Source organism: Kwoniella newhampshirensis, chromosome 8 (assembly GCF_039105145.1).
Source record: "Kwoniella newhampshirensis strain CBS 13917 chromosome 8, whole genome shotgun sequence".
Lineage (NCBI taxonomy): Eukaryota > Fungi > Basidiomycota > Tremellomycetes > Tremellales > Cryptococcaceae > Kwoniella > Kwoniella newhampshirensis.
In genome coordinates, this window is record NC_089962.1 from 194,638 (window position 1) to 205,836 (window position 11,199).

General features: G+C 50.6%; 4 protein-coding genes across 4 annotated transcripts; 3 read left to right on the top strand and 1 right to left on the bottom strand.

The window, feature by feature from the left end:
• Window positions 1–1,246: 1,246 nt before the first annotated feature.
• Window positions 1,247–2,910, top strand: IAR55_004288 (UDP-glucose 4-epimerase GalE; the record flags this gene model as incomplete). Its single annotated transcript, XM_066947387.1, has 7 exons — window positions 1,247–1,285; window positions 1,345–1,502; window positions 1,563–1,764; window positions 1,905–2,128; window positions 2,211–2,351; window positions 2,443–2,685; window positions 2,760–2,910. 7 exons carry the CDS (start codon window positions 1,247–1,249, stop codon window positions 2,908–2,910), a joined length of 1,158 nt encoding a protein of 385 aa, XP_066801801.1.
• Window positions 2,911–3,919: 1,009 nt separating this feature from the next.
• IAR55_004289 (uncharacterized protein) lies at window positions 3,920–5,272 on the top strand (the record flags this gene model as incomplete). Its single annotated transcript, XM_066947388.1, has 1 exon — window positions 3,920–5,272. One exon carries the CDS (start codon window positions 3,920–3,922, stop codon window positions 5,270–5,272), a length of 1,353 nt encoding a protein of 450 aa, XP_066801802.1.
• Window positions 5,273–5,692: 420 nt separating this feature from the next.
• IAR55_004290 (uncharacterized protein) lies at window positions 5,693–9,222 on the top strand (the record flags this gene model as incomplete). The annotated part of the gene is made up of 12 exons (XM_066947389.1): window positions 5,693–6,110; window positions 6,326–6,372; window positions 6,471–6,769; window positions 6,868–7,188; window positions 7,287–7,444; window positions 7,493–7,566; window positions 7,677–7,872; window positions 7,922–7,995; window positions 8,060–8,231; window positions 8,292–8,860; window positions 8,938–9,006; window positions 9,094–9,222. The coding sequence occupies 12 exons, from the start codon at window positions 5,693–5,695 to the stop codon at window positions 9,220–9,222; spliced, it is 2,526 nt and encodes an 841-aa protein (XP_066801803.1).
• Window positions 9,223–9,483: 261 nt separating this feature from the next.
• Window positions 9,484–11,027, bottom strand: IAR55_004291 (uncharacterized protein; the record flags this gene model as incomplete). The annotated part of the gene is made up of 3 exons (XM_066947390.1): window positions 9,484–9,762; window positions 9,860–10,712; window positions 10,786–11,027. 3 exons carry the CDS (start codon window positions 11,025–11,027, stop codon window positions 9,484–9,486), a joined length of 1,374 nt encoding a protein of 457 aa, XP_066801804.1.
• Between the last annotated feature and the right edge of the window lie 172 nt (window positions 11,028–11,199).

An 11,199-nucleotide genomic window follows, 5' to 3' on the forward strand; every position in this document is an offset into this window, starting at 1 on the left:
TGCTACCAACACTCACTTTGATCCTTACGTGTCTCTTACAGGGAAAGCTGGCGGAGATGGAACCCTACCACTCGGGTCATTTACGTCATATCACTGTACTTTGGATTGAAGGGCCCCCCATACACATGTGGTGAGAAGCCGGGGGATCGCGATGTGCTGATTTGTTTCCTTTCAAGCAATCGGACCACAACCAATTTTGGACTCTCAGCAATACAGATAGATGGGATGGAAAGACTTTGGTCGCCATCGACCATCATCAAGTTGTCTGGACAGTCATAAATCGCCTCACGGCATTGTATCTTTGGCGACACCCCTGAGCGAGCGAAATCGCGCCCATGTAAAGAGTGGGCAGGAGCGTGAGTGGCATCAAGCATGAATGTGAATGGGATCAAATCGGTCGTTTAGGAAGTCGTTCCATACGTGATTGATCGATGACGGTGGGCCCTTATCCAGCCCAATCCCTCTCCTCCGGGGGCGGGACAGTCTGATGTTATACAGTACCAGCTGCATGGAATCAGATCTCCCTTTGTCTGTCCGGTTTCATTTAAGCATGATGATGGAAAGTGTAGGATGTGATGTGTGTGTGGGTCTAGGTCATGGCGAGCGACATCGCATGTCATCGATTTCCCCATGCCTCCAACTTGGATGAATGGAGTTAACCAGCCAGCATATAGGTGTACCGATAGTTCCACTATATATGCATTGTACGACGCATAGCAGTTGAGTGAGAAGAGGCTGTCGGCCAGTTTCCAAACCAAACAACACTGCGGCGCCATGACATAGTTCAGCTTGATTTCCCTCCACTACGGGCGCAGCATTGGCAATCCACAATCGATAATTCCCGTTCGTTCTCATGTCACAAAGCTCGCATCTCGCTTCATCTCGTCATCGTCCACTGATAAAGAAAAAGAGGAGAAGATCATTATTCCCGTTCGCAAAAGATCACAGTCGACAAACGATACCACAAATTCCCGTTCGACATCAGTCAAATTGCCATTCACATCATCAAAATTCCCGTCCACGGACGTTCTCGGACCGCAAATCACATCAAACGATTGGTCTTTTTCCTTCTTCTGTTCCCCATCGCATTCATAGACACATCAAGATATATAACCCAGCATCTGAGATTCACAGCAACGTCTTGTCCCCCCCACACCATCCAAAACAATCGAGCTCGAAAGGAGGATCCCATTTCAGTACCCAGGACCTGGACCATCATACTTTTTGACACAAACACATACTCATAATGACACAAACACAAACAAACGGATCGACGCAACTCAAGGTATGTCCCATCTTATCTTCATCAACAGACGCTCCCGCATGTATTGATCCTTGCCTCAGCGAGTACTTGTAACAGGTGGTCTCGGCTACATCGGCTCTCACGTCGTTGCTTCCCTCCTCGTCACCGGGCGATATCTCCCCATCGTCGTTGACAACTGTCACAACGCCTATCCTGAAGCACTTAAGCGATGCGCCGAGATCTCTCGAGATGCGCTAGGGTGAGTCGTTTCATGCCATACCAACAAAGGTTACTCGCCAATCTATCGTTTTGACTGCAGCCCCGACGCACCTCAACCTATATTGCATTCCGCCGACCTCAGAGATCCCACTGCTATCGATGACATCTTCGCCAAGTACGATGCGGACGGTGGTATCTGGGCTGTGGTCCACCTCGCAGCTCTGAAAGCTGTTGGAGAGAGTGGTGAGCAGCCTCTGGCTTACTATAGAGTCAACGTTGCTGGATCTATCTCTCTATTTGAGGTGAGTAGCGTCTTGCTCCTTGTCTATTTCCTTGTGTCGCCGTAACATCTCACTTCCGATGTGAAATTTTACATTTCTCCTCCATCCTCTTTTTTGTGACTCCATGTTCGATCGCTTATTGGCATAAATCTCTGTTCTAGTCCATGGCCAAACACGACTGTCACAACCTTGTCTTCTCCTCCTCCGCTACTGTTTACGGTACTCCCAAAACCATCCCCATCCCCGAGACATCTCCCCTCCAACCTGAATCATGTTACGGTCGAACAAAGGCTATGGTCGAAGAGATCATCCACGATATCTGCAGAGCGGGACATGGGCCTGAGGGCAAGGACACCTTGAGAGCGGTCAGCGTGCGATACTTCAAGTCAGTACAAGACGGTCCACTAGTAGGACAGGGGATATGTAAGGGTGAGGTAGAGATGCTGATGGAATGACCTATTTCTTAGCCCCGCCGGTGCCCATCCCTCTGGAAAGCTCGGAGAGGAGCCCAGGGGCAAGCCTGGAAACTTGCTTCCTCTTCTTGCTCAGATCGCTTCCGGACGAGAGAAGAGTCAATTGAAGGTGTTCGGGACGGACTTCCCAACTCCGTGAGTTGCGATCTTCAATGCCGGTGAACCTCTTGCTTTATCCCACATACCGAGAAACGGGGAAGAGTCATTCACTGACAAACTTACTCAGCGATGGAACCTGTGTCCGAGACTACCTTCACATCATGGACCTTGCTGGGGGTCACGTCCTCGCTCTCGATGCTCTCGCCGTCCCATCATCCGAACAAAACATCTTCTCCAAGTGCGACGCCAAGGACGGTCAATATCGGGCTTTCAACCTTGGCAGAGGGAAGGGCATGAGTGTGTTGAACATGATCGAGGCCATGAAGAAGGCTTCAGGGTTTGATTACCAATACGAGATTGTTGGTCGAAGGTGAGTGTCTGTCATTCGATGGACCCGACAGCTCCCAGGCAAGGAAAGTTCGCTGACAGATTACCCTCTACCAGACGTGGTGACGTGCCAGACTTGACTGCCGACCCGACTCTCGCACAACAAGAACTTGGTTTCCTAGCCAAGGAGGATCTAGAGTCTATGTGCAGGGATTTATGGAATTTCCAAACGCGACACCCTAATGGATATGCTTCTGAGGAGAAGTGAAGAGAGAAGAAAGGCGGAAGGTCAACATGTCGAGTGGTATGATCTAGTAGATGTATTCGGATATGTCGAAGTGGTTTGTGGGGAAATGGAATGTTAGATGGACATTGTTTGGAATAGCAAGTCATAGATTGGTATACATTACACGGATATCACCATTCATAAGTTGCAGTGCGTCATATATCGCGAGTGTATTTGGTGTGCAATGGCGAGGAGTGATAGCGTCATGGACGAGAGTAGATGAACGCGAACGAGAAACAGAGGACTTTACTCCCGACAAGTATGAGCGACTCACCCTTCCAAGAGTTGGAGGACGAACAAGGTTCCGTTAAGGAGACATATGTTACATGATCACAGTCCAATACGCCATGCAAGAATGTAGCTACTAATAGGTGACTCTGACTCATGGACAACTCTCCTCAAAGTTGTTTTAAGCAAGTAGCCCGATCCCTGTCAAACCTCGACGTCCATCCTGCCCTACCCATTCCCCCCCCCGAAGGAGAAGAAGGAGCAGAGAGAGAGATGAGTATCGAGGTGCAAGGACCGTGGATTCGATCAAGACGTCCTGTCTGGCCCCAAGACGATCGTGTTTAGCTTCACCGCTTCCTGGGAAGTGGGAGCTCGTAGCATCGATGGGGAATTTTGGTCGCCGTGAAGAAGAAAAAGGAAAACAACCTAATAGAACACAAAAGCAGGACGCCGCATCTGAGTGCATTCCGTGTACATGTGTGGTTTGACAGTTTGGCGGGAGTGGGGAATATATAATCTCAAATCAATTTCTGGGCATTTCTCCCAGAATCGGGTCTACCGCAAGTTGGGATTCGCGAAAGTCAGGATAGCATGCATACACCTCTTTCAACGCTTGATTGCTCGATATTGACGGATCATATCCTCTCAGCCGTCCCAGAACCTATCGCAGCACGTCGCGCAATCCCATAAACCGCGAGACAGGCTGCAAACAAGAGTGCCAGCGCCCTAACCTTTCGCCATACCTCGGCACCGCTCATTCGCCATGTCCTCACCCTTTCCTCAACTGCTGCGTCGAGCCAACATCGCAACCTATGACCCCCTCATCACCCGGATATACACCTCTACACCTTCGTCCAAATCCCAGCACTCGGACTGGGGACTCAAATTCGCCATTCACCTGCCTAGAGGTCCGCGGTACATCAAATTCTCGTCGTTAGATGCTGGACCTGGATTCAAATGCGATTGGAGATCCGGTGAGAGAGAGGCCCGATTCATCTCAGCTTGGGGAGGAGCCAGTGGAAAGGTACGATGGCAGAATGAGGACGACATTCCCAAATACATGTTGCCGTCCAAAAACATCTTTTCGATCGAGAGTCTTGTCGAAGACGAAGATATCGATGTCGAAGGAAACGAGATGTGGATCCGAGACGTGGAGAGTATGTCGGAGGAGGATTTCGAGGTTTTCCTTGAGAGGATCCGAAAGGAGAGGAAAAGATTCCTGGACGGACGTTTGAAGGATATGCCGGAAAGCACAAGATCAAGTCTCGGTTTACCTGAAGATAAGACACTGGTTCATCTTGCCACAGCTGGAAAGACGACCGGAGGATCGACAGCCAACTTCCAGGCTCAACTCATGGCGGACGACCTGATCGATCCCAATTCCACTCAACTACACTCTAAACCGCATCGAGTCCATGGACTGTCGTACTCGAAACAACCCACCAGTACGAACGATCACAACCCAGCTGCAACTCATGTCGGAAGAGCTCTCAACAAGATCAGTCGATATGACGACGCACATCGGAAAGCATCAAACATCGTCGCAGGCACAAATCTCGCCCGAGGTAACAACCTCCCGTGGGTGGTTGGACTAGGTGGATTGACCGCGAAAACCGCTCAGAAATCGGGGAGAGTGTTCGACGTCTCTTCTTCCAGTTCGGATCTCGAAGAGACAGATTATACTCGATCAGACAAGAGCAGAGGAGCGGGTAGATTCAGAGTCATCAGAGCCCAACTCGGTTCACCGCCCACTGTCCTTGCGTTGAAAGAATCAACCGCGGGTAGCCGATTCGGTGGGAAATGGAGAACGTCAGGCGCTAGTTTACCTTCACCGATGGATACCTTCAAATTCGATATCGAGGTGGCGCCTTCATCAATGACCGGTCCGGAAGATGATTTGGGAAGTAGAGAATGGGTAGGAAGGGAGGTCAAAACTAGTAAATTGCAGGCTTTCGCGAGCGAGATGGCGATCGGTGGGCCGAGGAGTCAAAGAAGAAGAGGGGAAGGCTTGGAGATCTTGAAGGAGAAAAGGTTGGCAGAGAAGGCAAAGAAAGAAGAGACGAGGGAGATCCTGGCGAATCTTTTCGCGAGGATTGGCAAGAATGCAGGGCAATGAGGTCGTAGTCAGTAGAGGTATGAAACGGTCTGCGAGGTGCGAGGCGAGGATAGGAGCTACTAGGAGCGGTAGAGGAAGGCTGCAGCGGCGGGCATGATGGTGCATTGCATAGCAACTCTTCCATGTATATCACGTCACGGGCGCAAGGATAGACTTGTGCATACACTAAGGCCACGGGTCGTGCTCGGTGCCACGTGATTCCTACAAAGTCGCAGCCAAATATTTCCGAATGACAACAATCAACAAAAGTTGAGAATGCTAATGACATGAGCATCATCTGTGCTCTATACAGCTCCGCCTTGGGATACGCGATACCGTCCTTGCGTTGCTCGACACCAAGGAGCCTAACGATCTTGCACTCCGAGCCGCTCGTGAAGATCACCTGATGGCAAACGCTCCTCATCCAATTGCAATTCCACAATGACCCATTCTTCGCATCCGAGTTTAACAGAGATCCAATCATCTGCATTATCTACCCAGTTCGGAACTCGACCCCTCATCACTACCGCAAGCACATCAGCAACCAGAGTATCCAACTTTGTCTCCAAGTCATCTGACGAAGAAGAAGATGACGAAGAAGACGAAGACGGCCCCTCTACACCGCGAACGAAACGGAGACTCAATGGTGGTGGAGTGGCGGCGAACGGGAAGAAGACAAGTGGAGAGACAAGTCCGAAGAGGAAGAAGGGCATGATGAATGGAAATAAGGAAGGACTGAATGGTAAGAGGCGGATAGGGGTGGGGGATTCGGGTGCGAGTGCGAGTGCGAGTGCGGAGATGAGGAGAAAAGAGGCTCAGAGATTGTTTGAGAAACGACAGGATCTGCCGTTCTATCAAGGTGAGTGAAAGGACCGGATGCGTCGCGCTTCTCAGTCGATAGAGCGCTTCGCTAGGAGATTGAGCGCAACGTGGATTGAACTCAGTGATTGAGCTCACTCAAGGGCGAAGCGTGAGCCCACAGAAGCTGTCGTGCTTGCAAGCGACGGTGAAGGAGATCAGAACGGGATCGTGTTGAAAGGTACGAGACGTTCACTGACCGACTCTTTCACTTAGGACGGAAGATGATCTTGGAGGAGATAATGAGCCATGACACGACAATTGTATGGCACCCAATCTCCGTCACACTTTGGTCCGTACGGTCACTAACGAAATCACCCTTCATCTTGTCTCGTCTCTCTTCCGCCTCCGGTCCACACAGATCCTCGGTGAAACAGGATGCGGTAAATCCACTCAGTTACCTCAACTTCTTCGGAATCACCCCATATCCGTTGATCACTTCTCCTCTTCTTCATCTCAAGCAAAGTCCCCACGACACCTGCACGGGCCGAATATCGCAATAACTCAACCTAGACGTTTACCAGCCATAGCGCTTGCTAATCGAGTAGCGGCTGAGACGGGATGTGTGCTAGGCGGGGAGGTTGGATATAGCGTGAGATTCGAGGACATGTGTACGAGAGAGACTAGAGTGAGGTATCTGACCGAAGGTGTGCTCATGCGGTAAGTCATACTTGTGCTTCTTCCTGCTTAATTCACCAGACTATGGCAATGTGAGTCCAAGGGTCGAACGAATGCTCATTACGCTTCGGTTCACATAGAGAGCTGGCCAATCCCGATGCTGTTGTCACGACAAATGGAAACGCGTCGACTCAATCGGAAGAAGAAACGCACCAAGGTTTAAACCTCCTACTCAAATACGATATCATAATCATCGACGAAGCTCACGAAAGAACCTTGAATACCGATTTCCTTTGTGGAGCTTTGAAGAAGGTCCAGAAGATACGGAAAGAACTGGCTGCCAAGCAGAATGAGGATGGGAAAGGGAAAGGCAAGGCCACTGGGAACAAGGTGAAGGAGCTCAAAATCGTGATCATGAGTGCTACGCTGGATCCTACAAAGTTCATGAGGTTTTTCGAGACGTGAGTTCATTAGTCATGCCGGCAGGTTCTGTTGCGTCTCACGCATCTTATCGGACCGAGAACAATAAGCTGACAATTACTCCTTCTTCTTGGTTCAGCGGTCGAGATGCTCTATTGGTCAAGGGAAGAATGTACGACGTCGACACCAGACATGTCAATGAGCCGCTGGAAGACTTCATCGAAGGGGCCGCCAAGCAGGTCATGACCATACATTGCACATCTGGCAGCGAGGGAGATATTTTGGTCTTCATGCCTGGTGAGCGGAGCGTCATCAGCCCTTTTATAGGCTTACTGTTCACAATAGGCTCCGAGGAGATTGAGAACTGCGTCGAGCTGCTGAAAAGAGTCGCCAAGCAGCTACCACCGGATCAAAAACAGGTGAGTTGGGTCACGCAGCGGTCTGTCTCAGTTACTCCACTCTGGCGCAACAATGACATTCACTGCTCTCACACGTACTCGTCCCTGAAGCTCACTTCCCGGTCATGCAGCTACAAATCCTTCCTCTTTACAGTGCCCTTCCTCCTACGGCGCAAGCCAAGATCTTCTCGCAACCACCACGAAACACCCGACGGGTTATCGTCTCGACCAACATCGCCGAGACTTCGATGACGATACCTGGAGTGGCATATGTGATCGACACCGGTTACAAGAAGGAGAAGGAATACATCTATCGTGCTTCCGGGGGTGAGTGGCGGCTCCCAGGCTACTGAACCCTGCTAACTCAATGCTGTAGCTATTGAACAATTGAGGAAAAAGGGAATAAGCAAGGCTGCAGCTTGGCAACGGACCGGTCGGGCGGGACGTGAGGTGAGAGTCACATCATCTTCGGCCCTCGGTTTCCTTCGGATGCTAATAGCTTGCCGATCGCCAGAGAGCTGGCCACTGCTATCGCCTCTTCACGAAAGCGGCTTTCGATAAAATGCCAGATTTCGACGCACCTGAAATACAACGGTGCAATCTTTCGTCTGCGGTACTTCAGCTGATCGCGATGGGTCAAAACCCCTTTGATTTTGAGTATATTGATAATCCTGGACGTGATGCAAGTGAGTTGGTGCACCCTGAGTGTCAATCGTCTGATCCTGGTGACTGATATACCCTGCCAGTTGCTGCTGCTTTCCAAACCCTTGCAGGACTGGAGGCTCTCTCATCGCCCACGTACATCACCCCGCTAGGACGTCAAATGCTGCGATTCCCTCTGGACCCGCCCCACGCTCGGATCCTCCTCGCTTCTTTCGATCATGGTTGCCCCAACGAGATCATCGATATCTTGTCATTGATCAACGCTGGAGGACATGTCTTCCTCGATCGACCGAACGACCGAGATGATGCCGCTATCGCAAGAGCGAAATTTATTCATCGTGATGGCGATCATTTGACGGCAATGAACGTTTTCAGGGCATATATCGCTCTGAAGGAATCTCACAGGTCGAAACAGACTACTCAAGGCGTACTGGGGTGGTGCAAAGATAACTTCGTCAATGGCAAAACACTATCTCAAGCTCTCAAAGTGAGAGAACAACTTAGGGAATTGTGTGAGAAGACAGGGAAAGAATGGATGACGACTTGTGGTAGTGAGACAGGGTCGGTGATGAGGAGTCTATTGATGGGCTTGTTCATGAACACAGCGGTCATACAAGCAGATGGAAGTTATAGACAGACAGCAGGAAGTCTGGTGAGTCTATCACATCTGTAAACGACCAAGGTGGGGGAGGTGAGTGGCTGATGTACGGTTGGGAATGGGAACGAAAGACGATCAAAATTCACCCTAGTAGCGTTCTGATGAGCAAGAAAGTACCGGCTATCTTGTACGACGAATTGGTGAGCTTCCGTGGCTTCTCTTCCATGCATTGGCAAAGCGGATCTCATCGGAATGCATGCAAGTGGCTAACTCCAATCCAATGATAGACTATCACATCCGCTTTCTACGCCAGGAACGTTTCGGCTTTCGAACAACATTGGTTGACTGAAGTCCCGTGGTTTGCCAAGGCTGGTAATGGGTCTGTAGCGTCTTCCGCGCCCAAGTCTTCTTTGTGACAAGCGACGTTTATGGCAGGAAGGTTTAGGGTGGAGAGGCATTGAATTTGCCGTGGAAATGGGTTTGGTGCTTGAGCACGCTGCATGCGGAAAGGAGAAGTGTCATGGACAGCGACAGCCTTTTGCATATTTGGGTAGAGGATGCAACCATGTTTGCACGTTTACTGCATCCTGTCCATACTTTTAATCCTCCGCCCTTCGCACACAGCTCAGCGACCAAGCGATAGATCACCAGCACTTGGTAACACTACACCTAGTCGCTCACCAAACAACTTCCACATACCTTTTCCTCCCTCCGCCTCTTACGATATCCATGACAGACTTTCGGGCCTCGTCCCGCTTCGCTCCTCCCACACTGTCCACACGATCGACTTCGATGATGTCCGTTGATCCGTCGTCTCCAGTCCGCGAGCCGCGGGACTTTAAGTAGCCTCTCATACCCAGTGACCTCAGAGAAGGGAGGTGGGTAGATGCTGGATGTAGAAGGGAAGTGAGAATCTTGGGAGTCAGGTCGAATCGAGCGAACGAGAGGTCTAGCATCTGGGCGACGATTCATCAGGCTGTCAGCGCCCGCTCACCCGATATTGCGAGTTGTCTCAGGTAACAGAAACAATTCGGGAATAAATTTGTCACCCACCCTGAGTACGATGAGCTTCCTCCCTAATGCGCTGAATCCACGTCTGAGTGTTTCCTCGCTTACTATCGCGCCTCGATGAGTCCCAATTCTGACACCTGCCAAACCGAGCTCCCTCAGTCCAGGAGGAAGGACCGATACGAGTTTATCGAGATCAGAAGGCAGAGTGCTGTAAGCCAGATTGATGGATGTCAACGATGATGCGGACGGCAATTGACGAAGGAGGCTGTGCGGCGACGCATGAAGTGTAAGCGGGAGATGGATAAGAGTCGTCGAGGTCGAGAACGAAGGGTTGTCCCATTCGACATAGTCCGTAGATGAAGAAGGCGCAATATGGTCGCCGAATTGTGAATTGTCTCCGATATCCGGTGGTGGGTCAGAAAGGATAGATGGTAGCGATCTATCCGTGAGCCGATGAGGGTGTGTTTCGGGCAAGAGGGAGGCGACTTCCAGCAACGAATATTTCAAGTGCGGTTCCAGATACATCACTTGTTCTCGCAACACTCCGCCCATTGTGTACTGCTCATCGTGTCCCATCTCCTCGTCATTCGCATCTCCAGAGGAAAAATAGACGAGTTGTTCATCCTCCAGATGGCGAAGAACCACTTTGAAGCAAAAGTCAACCAGACGCGACCGATGTTCTGGTGAAGTGAGAGTTGAGAAAAGCGAGGAGGATTGTCGAAGTTGGTGAGTGGATACAGGTTGTATGGGTAAATCTTTGGTCGCCGTGGAGACAGCGGCAGAAGTCTGACTAGTGGTTTCGGACGAGAGACACCAGGAAGGAGGCGGAGCAGGACCAGCTGCGGATCGAGAAGCTTGTCTTTGTGAGATACGATACCGACGAAGGAGTTCCGCTCTATGATATCAAATTATCCGTGTGAGATTCTTTGCATGAGAGCGCGACAACTGAAAGTGGTCAATCAACGCACGGATGGATTCCTCCCTCCTCGACGTCTATCAATCCTAAAGCGCTCCCGGAAGCACTAGCGACAGGTGGCGTCCATACTCTCTCTCCGGCTGAGACATGCGGTGGGACATCTCTCGCTATCGGACGTAGGATGCGCGAACTAGCTATGAGGTCATTGACGCTCTTGGACTCTCTGTCGTCTGATCGTCGGGATGTGAGAGGTGTGTGGAGGAGATGCTTGAACGTGAGTACATGTTTTGGCATCGGAATGTGAAAGTTGTATCATACAATAATTGTGGAAGCAAGAAGTAAATGGTAGAGGGTGTGTCGAGATCTGACGCTGGTGGTGATGGGATGATCAGTAGAAGTCGACTTGGCCGAGATATTTGCCACTGCCACCATTCGGAGTACCCCGCCTTTCGAGAAACCCTTTGAC